This window comes from Watersipora subatra, chromosome 8 (genome assembly GCF_963576615.1).
Source record: "Watersipora subatra chromosome 8, tzWatSuba1.1, whole genome shotgun sequence".
Classification (NCBI taxonomy): domain Eukaryota; kingdom Metazoa; phylum Bryozoa; class Gymnolaemata; order Cheilostomatida; family Watersiporidae; genus Watersipora; species Watersipora subatra.
The window spans coordinates 19,579,622-19,601,668 of NC_088715.1; the positions used below are offsets into that span (position 1 = coordinate 19,579,622).

Below are 22,047 nucleotides of genomic sequence, written 5' to 3' on the forward strand. Positions count from 1 at the left end.
AATCGAACAACAACATGGCACCGTTGAGCAATAACTCAACAAAAACAGTCTGCGAGCTGTTACTACAGACCTTTTCTATCACAGTTGATAGCAGACTGTGTATATACCAGCACAGCTCCAGCAACAGACACTCATTCCAGACACTCAACTCTAGCAGACAATACAGACTATCTACATCACAGCCAATAACAGACTGCATAAGCCAGTGGAAATCAAGCATGAGCTGATAGCAGTAGCTCATGCTGCATTTTAGTAGCAGCAGCTAGCTCAGCCCCAGCAGGAGCTGATTATTCAGACTCTCGATCAGAGCAAATAATGAGCTGTATATATACTAGCGTAATCCTTTGATCCAAGCAGTATAACTTACTAACGAAGATGTGCTATAATTGAATAAATTATAGTATCATAGTTTGTCTCACTATACCAATTAAATTGTTGGTGACTCTCAAATGCAAGAGTAACTGTTTGTAGAGATGAGCAAAAGCAAACTCAACATTATTGGCCCAAATGGTTATTTTTTAAAAGAACAAACATAATTCACAGTTTGATATACAGAATAAAAATTCGGGTACTTTTTTGTAGTGTTTTTTGAAAAAAAGAATTAAAAACAAACAATCAAACAAACATTTTGTGTGATTTTTCTGCTTGTAAGTCTAGCGTGCCTTATAATTTTTTTGCCGGCGCATTTCGCATTCTCCCATATTTATTCCAGCCATCGTCATGGTTTCCATTAGGCATTAAATTACATCATAATTTGAATCAACTGGTTGGGTACATAAGCCCAGTTTGACTTGCTAGTGTAGTTTTAACCAGGGCTGTATTCTCCTATACTGCAGCTACTGCCATGGCAGTACCATTTTTTGAGGCTAAAAATTCCGGAATTCACGTCATTTTTGCTTGATTTTAACACTTTGGCTGTTACACATTTTAACACGCATCAGTTACACATTTCAGAGTATGCAAAGAACTCAGTTTGATTTATTTACATAACCAACAACAATATAAATCAACAATATTATCAACTTTTAACAAATCATAACAAAACATTGTAAGCCAATGAACAAACCACAGCTACATCTTTGTAACGTCCAATCAAGCTTTTTATTATTTCATTCCAGTTATGAAATTTCAGCTTGGGTTGTCAGCTTTTTTCATTATAGCCAGCTTTCTCTACAATAGATGAATTTGATTGTTTGTTCGTTGATACTAACCAGTTTTTATAAATGGATGTAGATAATCTTTACCATTTGCACTAAACAAATAAAATTTTGCTGACCTAAGCAATCAATATCGAATATTGGGGATTTAGCCAGGGAGAGTTCAGGTTCCCCATTAATTTCTGACATCAAATTCATAAAAATCCATACTTACTCAATTCTGATTGTTTATAGGCAATCTCTGAACATAAGGAACAGATAACTTTTCTAGTAAGGCCTTTTTAATCGTTCTGCTTCTATTTACAACTAGCTAGCAAATTTAAAAAATAAAAAACTGCAAGTTTTAATTTTATAATTGTTGTAAAAAAAGATGCTGGTTTTAATTTTATAATCTAAAATATTTTTAAACCAGTTTAAACAATGGTGTCACTGGTTAATGCTTGGGGAATGCACACAGCAAGCTATTTAAAGGTAGAAAAAATTCCATCAAATCATAAGAAAAATTTTTATTTTGACTGGCTTCTGAGCTACATTCTGGGTTACACTCTTTTTAACTTTCTAATGACAATTCTGCTATAAGATTTTAAGAATCATTTATAATATTACTGCAGAGTGCCATGACCAGGGCCATAGTGATCGACCTCCTGGTCACCATGGTCATAAGGCTGAACCTTTCGGTCATTTGAGAAGGCTCAGTTCAGAAGGCGCTAATGTTCATCTCAAAGTTTTTGAGCAATTATACTTTATGCCATGGGAGAATGACTCCTAATTAAAACTAAGTTGTCGGTAACTTGTTTTACAAAATGTGTAAACTCCGCCACTGTGACATCTCTACATGCATATGATAAAATTTGTAAAGTACAAATTACACAAATAATACAAATAAAACATTGTAAAGTAATCAGCTAGAATATTTTACTATTTTAAATATTTTAATTTTCGCTGAAAAGTTTTAGAAAAAACAATTTTAGAAAAAACATTGTTACTGAAAAATTTCTTTTAGTTAAATTACTACAAAACCGTTTACCAAAAACAATTTTCTTTAGTAATCGTTTGTACTAAAAACGTTTACTGAGAAATGTACATTCACTGAAAAAAATTTACCGATTACCATTTGGTGTTGTGTACATTGTTTTATATAAATGTAAAGTCTGTCCCAAATCTATATACATGTATATACCTTAACATGGCCTATTTATTTGGCTTGCGTTTAGCTGATCGTCCTTTTTTCTTTATTGTTACACTGGCAAGTTTCGTACTTTCATCAGCAGACATATTAGCAGGTTGCTGCTCACTGTAACACAGAGTTACATAATCAATAGAAAGATTATAACGGTAGAGATTTTAGTGTTTCAACATGATCAGAATTTATGAATAAACAAATGTCACATCATACGATTTTTATTAATATTTATATATTAATATATTTTATATTAATAATTATATTTTAGATAATTAATTAATAATATGCTATTGAATCAATATTTATAAACATTGTTTGGAATATTGTGTAATAAAAACATTGCAAAGTAAATTTTAGATATCTAAATGTTACCCAATTCAACTTTGAGAATTAAAAAATGATTGGTTTTAATGTTTATTATCATAGTAACTAACAAAATAATCAAATTCTAATAAAAAATCTCATTGTTTTCATCTCTCAAAACAAAAAACATCTACAAATCTTACAGATGATAAGTTTATCTGAATTATCAGAAATTGATTTGTTGCAAAGCATGTTTAGAATTTGTGTTTGTCTGAACCAATAGTTTCTAGAAATTCTGCTCATATCTGCATATATACACATAAATCCACATACACATATACATGTATACATCTATGTGTATATGTATATAAAAGTACACATATCTTTACATACATATATATAAACCTACACGTATGCATATACATACACATATACACACATGTATACATATATAAACATATATATACAAGTATCTATATACGTACGTTATACTATCTACTATAGCAGAGGTGAGTTCTTCCTGCTGAGATTTTGACAGTAGTCTTCTTCTCTTGCTTGGTAAGCAATCACTTGGAACTAAAAAAAACATATTAGTCAGAGAGTGAAATAAGTTTCTGCACAAATAATAGTTATTGCTGATTCATCAGTCAGAAGTCAAATAATTTTATCATATTTCCTTGTCAAAATAGGCAGCGATCTTTCTATATTTTTTGTATTATTACTCTGTCCTACCCAGAGAGAGATCCAAATATATAAAGAGAAGACCAAATAGTCTACGATAAAATTTGCTGTCTACCCAGTTGTGAATATATAAGTATACTTGTGAGTTGTTGCTAACATATTCTATGGAGGAAAGTGTTAAGAAATAGAATGGTACGAAAGTGTTTGTTCTCAATATTGATTTGAATGTTAATCTAGCTCACCGTACTCGCGAGAGAAAAAATGACGCGCGTATAACGTTATATCTATTATGTATACAACACCAGATTAGTAAGGTACAGCCCACAAATTGAAAGAGTCAAGTTTTTTGTTTATGCATAGCCAAAGGGGTGAGTTTGAAAAGATCTTAGAACCAATTAGGCAGTTTACATGTATTTTACTGTTCTTATAACGTAAATTCCTTATAATTTAAACGTTCCTGAAACAAACATTTACATAGTAGGAGCGCCTACTGTACTTGGAATGTGTAGTTAATTAATTTTTTAGATTTCTCTTTGAGCATTTGAAAAAACAGCATGTTGATGTGACCGCAAGTAGAGGATCGATTGTAAATTTATAGTGTCAGGTTAACTCACAGGAACTTATATTCAGGCTTCCTGCAAACCTTTCCACAAGCCTTAAGCTCTTCCTGCTGCCTGAATTATGGCGGTTTGGTGCATCTAATCCGATCTTTTCAGCAGCGGGTTCCGCTGAATTATCCCTATCTTAAAAATGCAAATGAGATTGTTAAAAATTGCTTTTGTAAGGTTAAACAATTCCTAGTTATACTTCAATGTCTGACAAGGTGTTTTCATCTGAAAAGTGTGATTAGCGTTCAAAACGGTTTCCAATTTATTTTTGTCTCCAAAAAGGCTTCTAACAGAACTGAGTATCCATGTTGAAAATTCTCACATCAGATTACCATGACTTTTGTTAAATGTATGAATCAGATCACAGCTTTATAAAATTGAACAGAGAAGATCAAATCAAATCCTTTAAAACGATATCGTGGAACTATTAAAATATGCGGTATGTAGTAACTTCCGTTTATATGCTTCAAAAGTTAAAATATAATATGCAATTACTTGAGCTTGTAATTTGAATTTGGTTTCAATTCTGTATAACTACCATTTAAATATTAGTCTGTTTTGCACACGACGTAACATGTTAAAAATTAAAACTTCACTTTTAGTTTGTTAATTAACTAACTGCTTACCCAGCTGCATGACCAGCAATGTTACTGAGCATGTATGGGTCCTCATTGCAGCTTTTTATATTTCAAGCTGTTATATACTTTTTTCAATTAAAAAGAACTAGCAAACAAACTCCAAACTCTTAAATGGGGGAATCACCACATTCAATTTTTAGAAATTCAGTCAAAACAGAGTTCAAATGAAGCTCACCTTTTTTCTCTTTGGCTATTGGAGGACTTGGCACTGTCATCTGCTTGAAAGATTCTTGAGGTTTTTGCGCAGTTTCGGTTGATGTGTTCTCTCTGACCACACTAATTGTGATATCCTCATTAGCACTTTCACTAGCAACATAAACTTTACTTTCTGTAACCTGCACGGTAACAACAGATGTGCCAATTACATTGAAGAGCGGAGTTATCTCTTCTTGCATAAATGATACAGTTTGTTTAATTGCTGCGGCAATCTCAGCTGCCTTCTTTTTCTCCTTCGCGAGTTGTTTTTTAGCCTCGACTAATAGATGCTTGAAATTTTTCGCATGCTCTTCCTGAAGCTCGCTGAAAGTTTTGGGTTTTTTCTTGTTTGTGTTTGCATCATTCTCGGGAGTTGTCTTTCTTGGCACAATAAGAAGCTTTTTGTTTTCCGCCGCTGCAGCTATGCTGTTCTGCACATTTCCTTCAAAGGAGATAAAACATGTTAGATTTTTACTTCTTTACTGTTATGGTACAAGCCAGGCCTGTATTCACTGGTTGTAAGTTGGGGTGGCTGCAAATGTTGGGCGACTAGTTATGAACACCTGGGGTTGGGGTGGCGGTGTAAGCCACCAAAGGGGTTGGGGGCAGCGCTCCGAAGCTCTGGACTATTTAAGCATCAACAACTTTCCAAGTATGCATAAATGCATCAATTTTAAGCATAAAAATCTACATAAATATATTGTTTATGGTTCATGGTAGGAAAAAACCTTTTCTTTATTCAATGAATGATATAAAACTCATGACACTAAAGATTTTTGTGAGGGCCATTGACAGAACAAAAGCTATTACTTCTTTATTGCAATAGCTCTTGTTCTGTCAATCTATCCATGACAGAAATCTTTCACATCTGATTCTGTATTTATTTCAACATCTTTATATATGTGTTATATTAATAGATTATTTAGACGAGTCTGCCCCATAGATCTCCTCATCGATGTTTTCATTCTGTTATGTTATGATAAGGAAAATGAAAGTTTGGGAGTCTTTTTCACACTCCCACTATAAGCAATAAAGTTCAGTTTCCAAGTCTTAACAAAGTCTCACAAGATCACTCATGCGGGGAGAACACAAAAGAGACAGTATAGAATGCTAGTTGCTAGCAAATTAGTTGTTGGAAATTCCAAGCGAATGAGTTTAGACTGAAATTCTTAGTACTTAGCTGTCGAAAATCACTAAGAAGTTGGTGCGGCTCAGCCGTCCAGCCGCTCCAGAGAAAACGGGCCTGGTAAGAACTGATAGCCCTAAAAGTATAAAACTGTTATTCCTTGTTATTATCACATTATGGTCTTATCCCATCGCCATTCACCATCTTTAATCGTAAATGACTTAGCCAAGTGCTCACGACCAGGTCCTCTGTCTCATGACTGAAGCCCGATGATGTGAAAAGTGTTGATCAACGCTACTGCTAAAATCAGCCATGCAGCTAAAGCTCTGCTAAATACATTGATCAGAGCATGACTTTCGCACTTTATAAAAATCAGTTTTGCTATAAACTTTGTAATAGAAATTGTTTATGTTCAATATGTCTTGATCGTGCTTTTAGTGATTAACCCATTTTAATCAGAATGGTTAGTTTACATTTGTATAAAAACATTTATATTATTGTATTGCAAATAAGTTTTAATTCTACTTCAAAGTATTATATTTTTATACTATCAACTATAATATATAATACATATACAAACTAGATAATTATTTTTAGACTATAAATTCTAACATATTTCAAGTTTGATTATAAAATATATCCACGAACAAATCATGACAAAGCAGCAGATTAAATACAGTATTAAAAAATTCTTATATTGGCTTTTAGTTTCAAGAGCAGAAAACTCCAGCATTTCTGCTTGCAACGTTGCTCATAAATCTTTTCACAGATTTGTTCAATATTTCTGAAGTTTGATTCAGCCTTTAGTGTTTGTGTTGCTCATGCGCTTTGCAGCATTCAAAATAGAGTTAAATTGATCTTCTAAAAAATTAATCTTGCTGAAATACAAGGTTGTGATAAATGTTAGTTGGTCAATGTTCCTTCGTCAAAGTAATTAATTTTAATTTAATTAATTACTCAGTCTCATCAGTACTCATTAACACACAGTCTAATTCTGTGTGTTAATGAGCGTCAGTAGCGATGACGGAAATGATGCGTAACTGATGCATAAAATTGAAATAATTCAGTAATATACTACTCTAAACACAATACAGTCACCGAGCCTTTTAAGAAACACACCAAATACTCTGAACATAAAAGTTAAATAACAAGGATAAGAAGTGTCATTTGGCACATCATTTCTCTTAGTTTCATGATTTGTTTTGGCAACTGAAACAAAGACAAAATTTTCTGTTCGAAAAACTTTTTCGACATTTGCGACGTTACAAAACCTCAACGAAAAATTTTGTAACAACATCTCGGCATTTACATAATTGAGTTTAAAATTTAATGGTTAATACGTTTTCATCTCGGCGCACCATTAAACAGCAGCAGTGTGTATAACCACAGCAAATATCTGTACTACCCGTACTATTTATTTATATCTAAACTATGTGTTGGCTGTTCATTTTATAGGTTTGTCTAATCAGGCCTATATACATGTACCTTCCTACTGTATTGCTCAGGTTATACTGTTAGCACAGAACTAGAAATGTGCTGACCGCTATGGCCTGAGCTGATACTTTGATGAATGACCTCATGAGTAGAAACAAAATGGTGTCAAACCAAGCAGAGCGAAAACAAATGGCAGCAAGCCACTTGCCCCAGTACCGCATCTTGAAATTTATTTGCATTCGGCTTTTGTAAATAAGTTGGTTTCCGTTTTAAATTATTTTGCTCAAGCAACTGAAAAAAAAATTTTTGTTGTTATGCGAGATCTGAGACCTTGCAGAAGATTTGACACTAACCTTTAGTATCAAGCATCGGTGGAATAGGCGTGACATTCATAAGGCATTCCTGAACATTGGCTGGAAAAGGAAGGGCTTTGAAAGTGTCGATAATGGTTGCGGGGTCCTGCTCATTGGCAAGTTGTACTTCCTTTTTAGAGAGACAGACTCCACAATCGAGGTTCAAACAGCACTTCCAGTGGGTAATGAGTTTCCGATATTCTCTGCAGTTGGTCTCTAGAAAATACTTGAAGGTTGACTTGCAACAAAATTCACATTACAGTTGTTTGGTATCAAAAGATTCATTATGTCTTACTCTGTTGTGTTGTAGGTGTCAAATATGTGGGAATGTGATAACAAGCTCTTAAAAGCTCAAAAACTAACAGTTCATCGCAGCCACATGAGATCGCTGTAGTTTGGATTCTCTTTCTAAAATGGCTCAGGCTGCATGAAAGCATAAACAGAAGCCATCTTGTTCAGTTACGTTTCATTTGCGCCATTTTAGAAAGGCATTTTAATCTACGGCAGTTTTGTGATGGCAGCGATTAACTGTTCGTTTTTGAGCTTTTAAGAGCTTGTAATCACATTTCCACATATTTTGAATCTACATCACAACAGAGTAAGACATGGTGAATCTTTTTGATACCAAATAACTGTAATGCGAATTTTGTTGCGAGTCAACCTTTAAGGTTCACGTAGTTTCAATCTTCACTTTTTTTGCAGACCTCATACGAATAATAATAATAATAATATTGATAATATTAATAAGTTAATAGTTAATAAATATTAACGCTAACAACTGCTGCATATGAGAATAAATATTTATTTAAAATAAATTATATAACACTTGTTTTGATTGATTAACAATACACATTAATGCATAGAATACATACCGAAACTAAAAAAACGGGAAAATATAATGTTCTTTTTAATACTCACACGATTATATTGATGAGCCAAATAATTTATCTGTTTTACTCTTAAATAATTGATTAATGGTTAGTCTATAAATGCATGTTTCTGACAGAGCCACAGGGAGTTTTTCTCTCTTAGCCAAGCTTTATGTATTTGTAAACTAACTAACCTGTGCATCTCAGTCCACTCCTGCAGGCCCTAATGTGTTCGAGAAGTGTTTTTGTAATCTTGCACTGATTCAGAACACACAATTCACTGGCTGGAATCTGAAAACATCAAAGTAGCATTCCCAGTTTATTCATTTTAAGCAACAAAAAGGTAAGCTGATGTTATGCAGCATCCAGCATTGCGTAAGTTGTAGAAATTTTGAACAATATTGTTGGGGGTAGACCTACGACCCTACTTGTCTTACTGAGTCAATTGGCATAGCACATTTGAATAAAAACAGCTGAATCAATACTGTAATACAGACAACCCTGTTTTGTTTAACTAACACAGATTGTGTTAAGTTAGCACATTGAAAATTTAGTAACGCACTATCAACAGCCTATCTTGTCTTGCACACATACTGCTTAACTGAAATATGGTTCAATATTCATATACAGGCTAAAATATGGTGCAGTATGCATATACATTACACGGGTTGAGTGAAATATAGTTATACTTGCAATAACAAACAGATAAGCATAATATTTGATTATACGGATAATAATATACACGATTTAATAATATATGTAAATAATATCCATAAAAATATTACCATCTGTCACGAAAACTACCTATCGGCGAAAGTTGCCATTCTTCAAACAATCGCGCCTGCACCAGACAATCATCTGGACCCAAGACGCAGTCCACACAACTGAAAGTCTGAGGAAATGAACTCAAACGAAGCGAAGGTTGATTGTAGTTTCTGAGGGTCGACTGTTAGATTTTTGTATGACCAACATATAATAGAAAGCCAAATATTCAAAAAGTATTTTTTGCTGAATTTACTTGATAAAATTTGGTTTGAAGCACATTTTTAAATGTTTAATAGCTCGCAGCAAAAAAATTGAAGTTTTGTTTTAGGGTTAGTCAGGCCAAGTATATTTTGATATTGGGTAGGATTATTTTCTCTTGACAAAAGCTATATTGGTCAGCACTCTTTATACAATTAAAGTCAGAAATGAAGAAAAACAAGGCAATTGTGTGTGAGACACCAACTTGCCCTGAAATTCAAATATTTTAGTCAATGGTAGAACAAGTACACAAATTTTCTTTTTTCTGTTAACTTAATCACACATGAGCTAAGCTTAGATTCTTGTTTATCTGTGAGTGAGCGGAGTTCAATAATGTATAATACATACTAATAATAATACTAAAGTACTGACTATGAAAAAGTTATTCCAGTCGATTTGAATTACATCAGGTTTTTTAAAAAGTACTAACAAATATACAAAAATTTTTGCAGATTTTGGTATTAGGTCAAATCCTCATGAACTAGAGTTGAGTTCTTGTTTTTCTGTTAGAGTAAATATTTATATCATATACTTGAGAAGAAAAATTGACGGGTTGAAACCCTTTTTTATAAATAGTCACGGAAATGGGCCAATATTGAAACGTATTATTTGAAATCAGCGAACATATGAAGTATTGGAAATCGACTAACATATGAAGTAATGGGCTATGCAGCACACATTTATGTCTGACGAAATTTGTGTTTCCTTTCCAAAAACTTGCCATTTTCGCAACCTAGCCGTATTCTGAATGTAAAGTTGAGCAAACATAAGAGTCACTCTTGAAATGTGTTTCAATGAGTAGACAACTCCGCATTCCTTGATTATACAGTCAGATGAGTTTTTCATAATTTTTATCCTTGAATTATTTAATATTTAACTGCTTGAAATCGTAAACAATATTAATTCAAATAAAATTGTAATACTAATTCTTATTAAAATAAATGAAAAATATTACTTCTAATGAAAAAAATATTAATTCAAAGTTATTGTATCAATAGTTCTAAATGCATTGTTTGGCAATCTGAAAAGCTCTAAAGGCTAATACACATTGTACCGAATTATATCAGCAGTAATCCTACAATGCATTAGTGATCATCAATGATTTCATTGTTCAGGCTATCAACAACCTATCTGCACTTACATCAGGAAATATTTATCAGCAAATATAGCGTTCTCATTGGACTATGCTGTCCTTCTAACAATGAAATACTAGTCCTGCATCAAATATCACTGGGAATATAGATCAAACAATTTGTGACAGCTAATGACCAATACTGGAGTGGTGCATTTTGTGCACACTATTGTGGATGCATGGTTAAATATCACGAGAGAATGATATCTGTAACGTTTTCTGATTTACAAGCTTTGCGCCGGGGATTGCATTAGTCTATGTTTGCATATTGTACAATAGTTAGTTGGAGGACAACTCTAACATTGAGACGCAGTGTGTACCAGCCTCATGCAGGTGCATGGTTGTTATCCCAAACAATTCGCTCTTTTATATTCGTCAATGAATATAATAATATATATATCAAATAATATATATAACACAATGATTGGAGTTTGCCTTTCGAGATAGTCAAAAGGCAAAAAGTCAAGGTTAAATATCGGAATAGTCAAGAGTCAAATGTTCATACCCCGGGATGGTTGTCATTGTCCTTGAAGCACCTGACGGCGTGTTGAAGCAGATGAAGGGTCACACTGTCTCGTGATATACTCTCTGCAGTTGTTGGCATCACATAGTGGTACTGAGGGAAGGGGGCATTTGTGCGGCTAGTTGTAGGTGACTGACACAAATCCACCACAAAGGTGTGTGAAGTAGCTGTTCCAGACCTGCCCCAACAAATATTTACATTAATATGCAACATTTCAAGGCTCAAGCTTGACCACAGCCAGCACTGACTTCAACTTAGATGTCATCGCACCCATGCCAGCGAGGCTCTCTCATGTCTGGTATACACTGTATTGCAGTATGTAGGCAGTAATTCCATAATGCATCAGTGGTCATCTGTGATAACATTGTTATGACTATCACAGGTGTGTCTATTTTTATATCAGTGAATAGTCCGCAACATAGCGTTTTCCTTGTATTTCTAATGGGGGTCCTCCCATGTTTTGTGCTGATTCTGACGACCCGACGACAGGGATATTTAAAAAGTGACAGACGAGACGACCATTTATTAATGTAGGTGACGGGGTGACGAGGATTGCGTAAGTAGGATTACTAAAGGTACGGTTAGACGTAACGACTTTTTTGTTGGTTCTGAGTTCTGGCCGAAATCACGAAAAACGCAGAATTAATCGATCGTAATTCAAAGAATTATTTGAGCTGTGCATGCCCACCGAGTTCGTCGACGAAACGATTTTAACAGATTAAACAAATTACTAGCGAGCACAATGCTAGCAGCTTTAACAATTAGTATAGTCCAATACATGTATCGCAACACACAATAAAAGTACGAAAGCAATTCAACAGAGAACACACGATGTAACTGTTTAAGTTGCGCTATTGTTGATTAGCGAGCACGACTCTAGCAAATTTTAAAATATATATAGTCCGAGAACATAATGCCACTCGCAAGAAAAATATTTTGAAAATTCACCATAGTAAATACGATGCAACCGACTTGATTGCGCTAAAGATGGCAACATTTTCTACTACAAAACTTTTGCTGCTAAAAAGGAAATATAATTAAAAATAAACAAATTGTAGCTATAGCGTTCAAACAATAAATACATTCAATAACGCAATCTAAGCAGTTGCATCGTGTGTACTATGTTGAATTGCACTTATACTTTTATTGTGTGTCATTATACGTCTCTTGGACTATAATAATTGCAAAAGCTGCAATCGTGCTCGCTAGCACGATTCTAGCAGCGCAGAATAATTCTGTGTGTTTCAATCATTTCGAGATTTTGGTTAGAATCAACGAAAAATTTCTTATGTGTAGCCGTACCTTTACTAACTTATTATTTGTCCGTAAATCAACATGTTCAACCGAAACTTTACTAGTTTGTGTTTGAAGCATCTGGTCCAGCATTTATAGACTGCCATATATTTAAAGTAAACAGCAATGAAATGCCAAACATTGTTGTATAAATCGATGTACTCACATGTACTGATGTGAACATGAAGAAGAGCCTCTGTCTTTCGTTACACTTCCTTATATCCTCCCCATACTGCCTTACACTAGCTAATCTACTAGCTTTACCCACTAGCTTTATCCAGCTTTATGCACTCACCGTAATTACCAAGACCACCTGTACTGCCTTGAGCTTAGACACCAATATAGCCTGAGCCTCACAAATCCCATAATACAACATGCCCTTTCTTTTTTTCTTTTTGTTTTGGGCCACTCCATCACTACCAACAAGCAGACGTAGTAACTTACCCTACTTGTGTTGCTCGTTACCTGGCTCCGTTAGGGCAGTCTCCATAGGCTATGCCTCTGGCTTGTCTGACCCTGTGCCACCTTCTAAAGTACTCTTCTCGCTACAGACAGCTCCATTGCCAGTCTGCACTGGCTTTTCTATCACCCTGACCTCCGCCGCTACCAATACTTTTACTGTGACCACTGTCACTACCAACACTACTTCCACCAACACCTCCAACACTACTTCCGCCTTCATTTCTCAGAAATCTACCCGAGTTGTTGGCCATTTCACTAGCCCTCAATGCCTCATGCAATAACGCCCAAGTAAGATTGGCATTCTTCATTAAATCTCTGCTTACTTCTCTATCTCTCAACCCGTTAACCGCCACTATAAGGGCAAACCTTACCCTATCATTATTGTTAGCCACCTCTGCATATCTGCTCAAACTCTCTACCCGTTGTAAATATTCTCTATCACTTTCTCCAAGTGCCTGCTTAGCCATCCGAAACTTATGCCCCTTTGCGAACATACTCTCTTGTTTACCATAATAATCCTGCAAAACCTCCACTGCCCCTTCATAAGTAGAATTTACACCATCTACGTTAAATCCTGCATCCCTCAATACTTCTCTACCACTGTGCCCAATAGCTCTCAATAGTGGCACTAACCTAGCTCTACCTCTCATAATAGGTACTCTATTGCCATTTTCATCATTTACATAACCTCTCCTCTCGACAGCACTTTCTATACATAAATTCATTTCGTCTACATGTATAAATCTCTCCCACGAACCATCACCGTGCTCACCGAACACCAGCTTCGGAAAACCACTCTCCATCCCCACTCAACGCAATATATCTCTCGCCACAAATCTACTCTACCCCACTCGTATAAGTTTAATGTAATTGTCACCTCCGAACACGTAATAAATATTTACACCTCACCAACACCGATGCTTCACCGCTACAACACCCCACAAGACCACCCTACCTCACGTCACCTCACCTGCACGCCCGTAAAAGGGTCTAATCAACCGTTTAAACTTAACCCCGTTACCAGAAAAATGTTCGCTAATGATAACACAAAAAGAAAAATCAGAATTTTGTCAACTGCGCCATGTTGTATAAATCGATGTACTCACATGTACTGATGTGAAGATCAAGAAGGGCCTCCGTCTTTCGTTACACTTCCTTATATCCTCCCCTATACTGCCTTACACTAGCTAATCTACTAGCTTTACCCACTAGCTTTATCCAGCTTTATGCACTAACCGTAATTACCAAGACTACCTGTACTGCCTTGAGCTTAGAAACCAATATAGCCTGAGCCTAACAAATCTTATAATACAACAGACATTGACAGCAAATACGTTTCCAAGTCTGTGACTGACAGTGATTATGAAAGACAATCTCGGTCTATTTTCTGTACAATAAATGTAGCCCTAAAAACCTAAGACGGCTGTCACTCTTCGCGGAGTAATCAGCAACGCTCCCAAACATTACCAATAAGTTTGTGAAGGTCGCTAGTTGAGCCATGCTTTTGGTTAGCAGAAGTTCAAACTGAGCAAGTTTCAGGTTTTCAACGCAACCCAGTGCCACCAGAATGGATATTTGTATTAAAATAACGAATGTGAAGAAAGAGGTTGTTTTGGTTACCAACTTGAAAAAGGTGACAGCGATTTTAAAAGTAACGACATGAATTTTAAAAGTGACTATTCTGACGACAACTTTGTGTGGTGGGACCACTCTAATGGTGAAATCTATATATTTATTAACCTTGTTACGGAACCAACAAAGATCCATGTTAATAAATCAAACTTTGTCATTGTATGTCTGTCTGTTAGTCTGCGTACATGATGTGTTTCCATATTTTTTGCCCAATTTAATTCAAACGTTACACGCATTTGCTCTGAGCCTTCTACTGAGCGTCTCTGAGCCTACTGCCAGTATAGATGTATAATTATGTATATACAGCTAATAGGCCTATGCTTCTCATAGATAACTTTACAATTATTAGAAGACTTGTGTATATTTAGTTGTACACTGTGGTGACATACAATCTATGCTGACTACCCACTAAACTAACTAAAATAGCATGTTGAGAACAACACTCGGAGATAAACCTTCACTAAACTTAATAAATTTTATCAGAAAGCATCAATTTTTTAAAATTAATTATCAATATTTGTACCCTCTCTGCTGCATGCATAGCACTTTATTCCGACTCAGATTTATCAACAACAATAACAGCAAAATAACCCATTGATATTGATGTATTGATGTAACCCATTGATATTGATGTAATTTAGATATAAGTATATATGTATAAGTCATTATTAGCATGATTTTGTAGAGAATCTTCCACCGGTCCATGAAGATCAAACAAAATAGATGTCAAAGTGGCAATCGAGTATAAAGTGCACCACATTTTTTAACCCTTCTCCTATCTCCTAGCGTTCTATTAAAGCTGGTCTTCGAATATAGCTGGCCTTCGAATAAAGGCGGCCTACGAATAAAGGCGGCCTACGAATAAAGGCGGCCTACGAATAAAGGCGGCCTACGAATAAAGGCGGCCTACGAATAAAGGCGGCCTACGAATAAAGGCGGCCTACGAATAAAGGCGGCCTACGAATAAAGGCGGCCTACGAATAAAGGCGGGTTACGAATAAAGGCGGCCTACGAATAAAGGCGGCCTACGAATAAAGGCGGCCTACGAATAAAGGCGGCCTTTGAATAAAGGCGGCTTACGAATAAAGGCGGCTTACGAATAAAGGCGGCCTACGGATAAAGGCGGCCTACGAATAAAGGCGGCCTACGAATAAAGGGGGCCTACGAATAAAGGCGGCCTACGAATAAAGGTGGCCTACGAATAAAGGCGGCTTACGAATAAAGGCGGCTTACGAATAAAGGCGGCCTACGAATAAAGGCGGCCTACGAATAAAGGCGGCCTACGAATAAAGGCGGCCTACGAATAAAGGCGGCCTACGAATAAAGGCGGCCTACGAATAAAGGCGGCCTACGAATAAAGGCGGCCTACGAATAAAGGCGGCCTACGAATAAAGGCGGCTTACGAATAAAGGCGGCCTACGAATAAAGGCGGCCTACGAATAAAGGCGGCCTACGAATAAAGGCGGCCTACGAATAAAGGCGGCCTACGAATAAAGGCGGCCTTCGAATAAAGGCGGCCTTCGAATAAAGGCGGCCTTCGAATAAAGGCGGCCTTCGAATAAAGGCGGCCTTCGAATAAAGGCGGCCTTCGAATAAAGGCGGCCTTCGAATAAAGGCGGCCTTCGAATAAAGGCGGCCTTCGAATAAAGGCGACCTTCGAATAAAGGCGACCTTCGAATAAAGGCGACATTCGAATAAAGGCGACCTTCGAATAAAGGCTGTGTTCAAATAAAGGTGGCGTTCAAATAATGGTGGCGTTCAATTAGAGGTTTTATATAACATGGATATCTCAATCATTTGGGCAAAAAGCTAATATCACATCTATTTTAAAACTTCTATCATGTTGTCTAGACATATTTGGTATGAGATTGAGGGAGTTGTAAAGTACATATAAATAATCCAATAGCGCACAACGCTACATACAAACAAAGCAGTGTAAATCAAATTATTAAAATCAGCGTACTCAGAATGCTTGCAGTAGACAAGTTCGAAAACAAAACCATGATTGTTGAGAATATGGCCGAAAATGTTTTATTTAGTGTAATAAAAACTGTGTTCATTCTGTCGTCCGTCTGACCAAAGTTAGGATTAGAGAATGAGATGGAAATTTTTCAGGAAAGAATTTGAACTGGTGACACACGGCTTAATAGCCAAGCACTCAGATACCTGGGCTAGTCATAGACCTTGCATATATTTAGTCTCTAAGCTTTATCAGTCCACCAGACAGAACACTAGCCTGCTAGAGTATTAGTAACACTAATAATTAAAATTTCATTAATGAAATTAAAATGAAAGTTAAAATTTACTGTTATGTCACAATCATTTTCACATAAAGTGACTGTGAAAGTTTACCGAGCAATTACCACTCGATGTGTAAAAGCACCTGCGTAACTCCTACCTTGTACACACTTTGGGTGCACATAGGGTGCTCGCAGAAACCTCGAAATCCTGCTAAGGCTACACGGCAACAGAGTAGTAGTAAATCAATTTTCTGAATAAAATGCATATTCAAGGTGCTTGCTGGAGATGATTTTAAAAACGTAACCTGTTCTTGTTTACAATAAGAAAAGTCGTGATTTAATTAGTTAATTTAAAATTCACTTAGATCTGAATCATTTTACAGAAACTGTAAGCCTAGCAATTAATTACTATTTTGTGTTTTCATATTTTCTACAGGTGGGAAGTGCTGCTTGGGGTACTCGTAAACTCGAATGCACACTAAAAGCGTGGTCACATGAGCACCGAACCGAACTAAATGACGCAAAACGACGTCACTCTCAGCTGTGAAAAGTTCGGCCGAAGACATTTCTGGTCGAAACGAACCATTGCGGTACTGCTCGAAATTTCGTGGCCAAACTCTTGCTTTTATTGGCTGGTTAAAATTCTAGAATTCTAGCGAGCACGCGCCACATTTCTCCTTACACGCGTGTGAGTCAAGTTAAAAAAGAAATGGGACGATACTTTTATTTCGTTAAATAAACAACATGAAGCAATTTACGACAAGGTTCATCCGGACTTGTGATTGTGTTGCATAAATGTAAGATGTTGCACTTAAGTTTTGCATAAATGTAAGAAAATGGTTGTGATTTTTTTTCGTGTAGAATATAAGTAATGTGTCATATTCATCCTGATGAAGTATCGTTGACTGATTTATTTATGTAAAACCACAGTACTATGATAAAGACTGTTTTTGTTTGTTATGTACTCAGCATAGAACAACATTCATATGTTAATAAAAAATATAATTATGTTGATGGGAAGGGTTGGCAAAATCTTTGTATCGAGTGATTTATTTTGAGCAGCTGAACTATTTTCTGATAAATCTGCTGTGTAATTATAATTTATAATTGTTCCTCAAGGTTTTTTGTTTACAATAGAGATATTTAACTCAAATACATAACAACTACTAATGAAACTGTGTCCTGTCGCTATACATATAGTATCTAGGAAGCGAAGTGACTTCGGATGCCGTGTGACACGTGCCACGAACCGAACCCGCCTCCGATCCGAACCGATCCTACGTCGGTTTGGTACTCATGTGACCACGCCTTTAGGCTACATACCAACAGAACAGTGGTACATCAACTTTCTATCTTTTGATCTCATTAAAATGCCTACTTGAACAACTCGAGCTCAAGAACAATCTATTTATAATTTCCGTTTAGGAATGTCGTGTCTGTCCCGTCATTCATCTGTCTGAAGCGATGGTGAGAGGTTGAGATAAAAAATTGTTCAGGATTCAAACACGTGACATTCAGCTTGGCAGCCCAATACTATAACACCTGTGCCAATTGACAGTATTTTTCTATTTTAGAGTACTTGTACACATATTTATTCTTTGTACTTTATCACACCTAATGGTCTCTCACAGCTCACTAGCCTGCCAGGGTACTAATAATTATAAAGCTCAATGCTCAAATAACAGATTAATCAAGCTGTTTTACCAGCATATATATTTCTAATTATGTATAGTCAGTTTGGTCAACCATCATGGGATCATCCACTATCACGTTACTTTAACAGCTAAGGCTATTGAATTTGAAAGAATAAAAAAAGTTGTACTTTTATAAAATTAACAACAGTGCAATAAACAGAAGCATTCCTTTTCGTACTGAGACATGATTTAGTGTGTAGCATGTTCTCTGTATCCCTCAATAATTATAGCTTTCTGACCAAGATGTGACAGACAATAGCAAACTAAAGCTTTTTAAGCTTCTGGCCAATTTAATTAGCTATTTGCTTTGAGCTATACATAAAGATAATCGAAGGATTATATCGCTTGCAACAAATTTTATGTGTGTAAGTATTTTGTTTCTGGTAAGCATAGCATACTGCTAAAATGGGATGTTTACAGGCCTAGTATGTTTACAGTAAAAAACAAAAACATTATAAAACTATAATCAAGCTAAAATATCGTATTACAATGTAATTATAAATACATAGCCTATAGTATTTTATTGGCAATAATTTCATCTCAAAAAATATAAATGTTTTTCAAATTAGGCCATACAAGAATACTAAAAAGAAAGGTAACAGTTAGCCATTAAAATCGAACAAATAGTTTGACATAGCATTTAAAATGCCTGTCTCTGCTAAGAGAATGGATTTTAGGTGGAAGATTGCTAAAGCAGCTGGCAATGGTATTTCCAAAATAATTGTTAGATGTTGTATGCAATTTGTTCATATCACGTAAGTTGAAAAACCTAAAGAAAAAGTTGAGAACCCGTAATTGTCATGTAAAAAACATGGAAGCAGAACTATGAAAAATCTTGAAACCTTGAGTTGGAAGTAAAATAAATATTTAGCATAGGCAGAGTAAGAAGATGCAAAGTTTTGGAAAGATCATTCGTTGGAATAGTATATGCAGGAATATGATGTAGATTTGCAATTAGTCGAAATGCTCTCTTGCAACAAAAAGAAATCCTTTTTGACATATCTTGGCGCTCGATGTTGTAGTTTTAGACATTGTAAGATGTTTAAGCTGACATCCAATTGCATCTCAGCTTGTTTGCTTAAAAAGCCTTATTCTATTTGCTTCTATTTATTTAAACAAAGAAAGACAGAAATTTTGGATAGTGTTACCTATATTGTCAGATGACTTTATCAATTCAATAAATTTTTATCCGAAAATAAATGGTTGTTCAAATCAATTGAGATTTTTTGTTTTTCACAGATGAAAAAGCAAAATTTGCATCTAATCAATTAATGAAATTGAGCACATACTTGATCTGATATCAAACACAACTCAATATAGAGAATTGAAGAAATCCTCTGGTCATAAGGTGTTATCCCCCAACCACCCATTACCTGCCATAGTAATATTTACAAAAAAGAACAACTTTCGTGGTTCTTTCTTGTTAGCCACACGGGTTATGCAGAAATGCTCTTTAGGTGTTCAAATATTAAAAGGGAAAGGTTGTTGGACCAAGAGAGCTTGAATCTTGAGAGAAGAATACTAAGTGCAATCCAATCTCTATAAAGAATAATTGCATATTAGATCAAAGGTTTACACCCTCCTGAAGCAAAATTGCATACTCACATTATTACTAGGTACTATCCTTTGAAAGGCTTTCACTGGTGCCTGTTGTTTCACAGTGAGTGCCAGAAAAGAGTCACCTGGTTTTAGGAATCAGATTTGACAAATCAAAAAGCCTAATGCGATATCTAGGGATAAATGAGCGTCTCTGGGTAAATCCTAATTAACACAAAATTAACAAAGCGCGATACCTGATTGGTCAAATATTCGATCCAGTTCGTGCGCTTATAGCGCCGAGATTAGCTACTTCGGCATTATTTCCGGTGTATTTACTCGCCTCGTGGGTCACAAAAATCGCGGCTAGCATACTTGTTTCGTATTTCCAGGTTAGTCATTACTTCATTGGTAGAACATTGCACGAATGTCATGTAAGACTAATATATATATATATATATATATATATATATATATATATATATTCGAATCTGTCCAATACGCCCGAGGGCATTATATGAACATAAAATTTGAGATAAAATGATTGATAAGAACGCTAAAACCTAATTTGTTGCAACACTAAGATCGTATTAAAAACTGAGGGAGTCATCAACGCCCTGACCCACAACATTCGGTGCCATTCTATTATAAAAAGAGTGCCTATATTGGTCTATCCTAAAATGTGGGTGGACTACTCCATGACGGGTTTGGTGGGATGGGTTAAAAGAGATATAGTTATTGAGGTCTAGTTCATATAGACCAAACTCAATTCTTTTTAAAAATTTCAAATCCAAATCTTCTCTTCTATCTTTTAGTTCTTGGATGTTATTTACACGCATGCACTCTGTGACACTATCCATAGGCCCGAGTCTGAAAATCCATCGAACCCCCCCCCCCCCCCGTCTTTGAATTGTTTCTAATTTGTCAGTTAAGCCTTTTGCGTGCGGTGACCATACCTGACAGGCATATTCGAGTAATGGTCGAACAATTGTGTTATAGGCGACAATTTTTGTTGATATGCTTGCATTAAAAAGGCAGCGTCGGATAAGTCCGAGTGCCTTATTACTTTTCTTAGTAATGTTTAAAATATGCTCGTGCCACTTGATGTCGCTTTGTATGAAAACCCCCAAATATTTCAGACCATTCGCCTGTGGTATAAAAATTCCGTTCATAAAAAGTTTAAAATCTGGTGTCGACCTGCCCACCTGCATGTGGATACACTTTTCTGGATTAAATGTCATTAATTAATTATTAATGACATTTAATTAATGATTAATGTCATTAATAATTAATTAATGGATTAATTATTTTAATAATTAAAATAATAAGGTACAATCAGATGTTAGTTCAACTAATATCTGAGACCACCTTAAAAATAACGAAATAAAGTAGTACGTATCAGATATTAGTTTTTACCTCGTATTACCTCGTAGGATTCTTCACGCTAAACCACCTAGGGATGTAAGGGGCGTGCCTCAATTAGGCCCAAATGGATTTTTTTTTCTTTGTAAAACAATGTTCCAGTAATTGGTTTCATAATTAGAATCTATGAATTAATGTTACATAGAGGTCTGCAATTTAAGGTCTCGTATTGTCTTTGGTAAAAAGCTATTGTGGAAGAGTGACCTGTTTGTTTGTAGAGTGATTGGAACTCCGTGTCTTTGAGGTCTAGTTTGTATAAAGTTTGTTGGTATGGTAATGAGCTTGTCATAAGATTCTGTGAGTGCAGGATGTATATCTTCTTTGCTTAGTACTCTCATAAGTAGCCTCATTCTTTGTTGTTGCCTTCTTTGTTGTAGTGGGATCACTCCTAGCTTGTCCATAGCCTCGCTTATGCCTCTTGTACCTTTCAGGTTTGCAATAAACCTGATAGCTTGGTTCTGTACAAGCTCTAAGTCTTGGATCTCACCTTTATTGCTAGGGTCCCAAGCTGCAGCTGCATATTCTAGATGGGGTAGACATAAT

General features: G+C 35.7%; 2 protein-coding genes across 2 annotated transcripts in view; one reads left to right on the top strand and one right to left on the bottom strand.

Moving 5' to 3' along the window:
• Positions 1-1,090: 1,090 nt before the first annotated feature.
• On the bottom strand, positions 1,091-20,274 carry LOC137402046 (uncharacterized). Its single transcript, XM_068088517.1, has 9 exons — positions 20,152-20,274; positions 11,208-11,403; positions 8,742-8,838; positions 7,679-7,894; positions 4,746-5,207; positions 3,939-4,067; positions 3,129-3,219; positions 2,338-2,451; positions 1,091-1,170 (listed from the first exon to the last, which is right to left on the bottom strand). Coding segments are annotated over exons 1-8 (1,296 nt in total). The 5' UTR covers positions 20,154-20,274; the 3' UTR covers positions 1,091-1,170; positions 2,338-2,348.
• Positions 20,275-20,414: 140 nt separating this feature from the next.
• The window catches only part of LOC137401395 (sushi, von Willebrand factor type A, EGF and pentraxin domain-containing protein 1-like), an 85,368-nt gene continuing 83,735 nt past the window's right edge, over positions 20,415-22,047 (top strand). The window contains exon 1 of the mRNA XM_068087723.1: positions 20,415-20,474. The gene's annotated coding sequence lies outside the window, so the exon portion shown is untranslated. The remainder of the gene's footprint in view (positions 20,475-22,047) is intronic.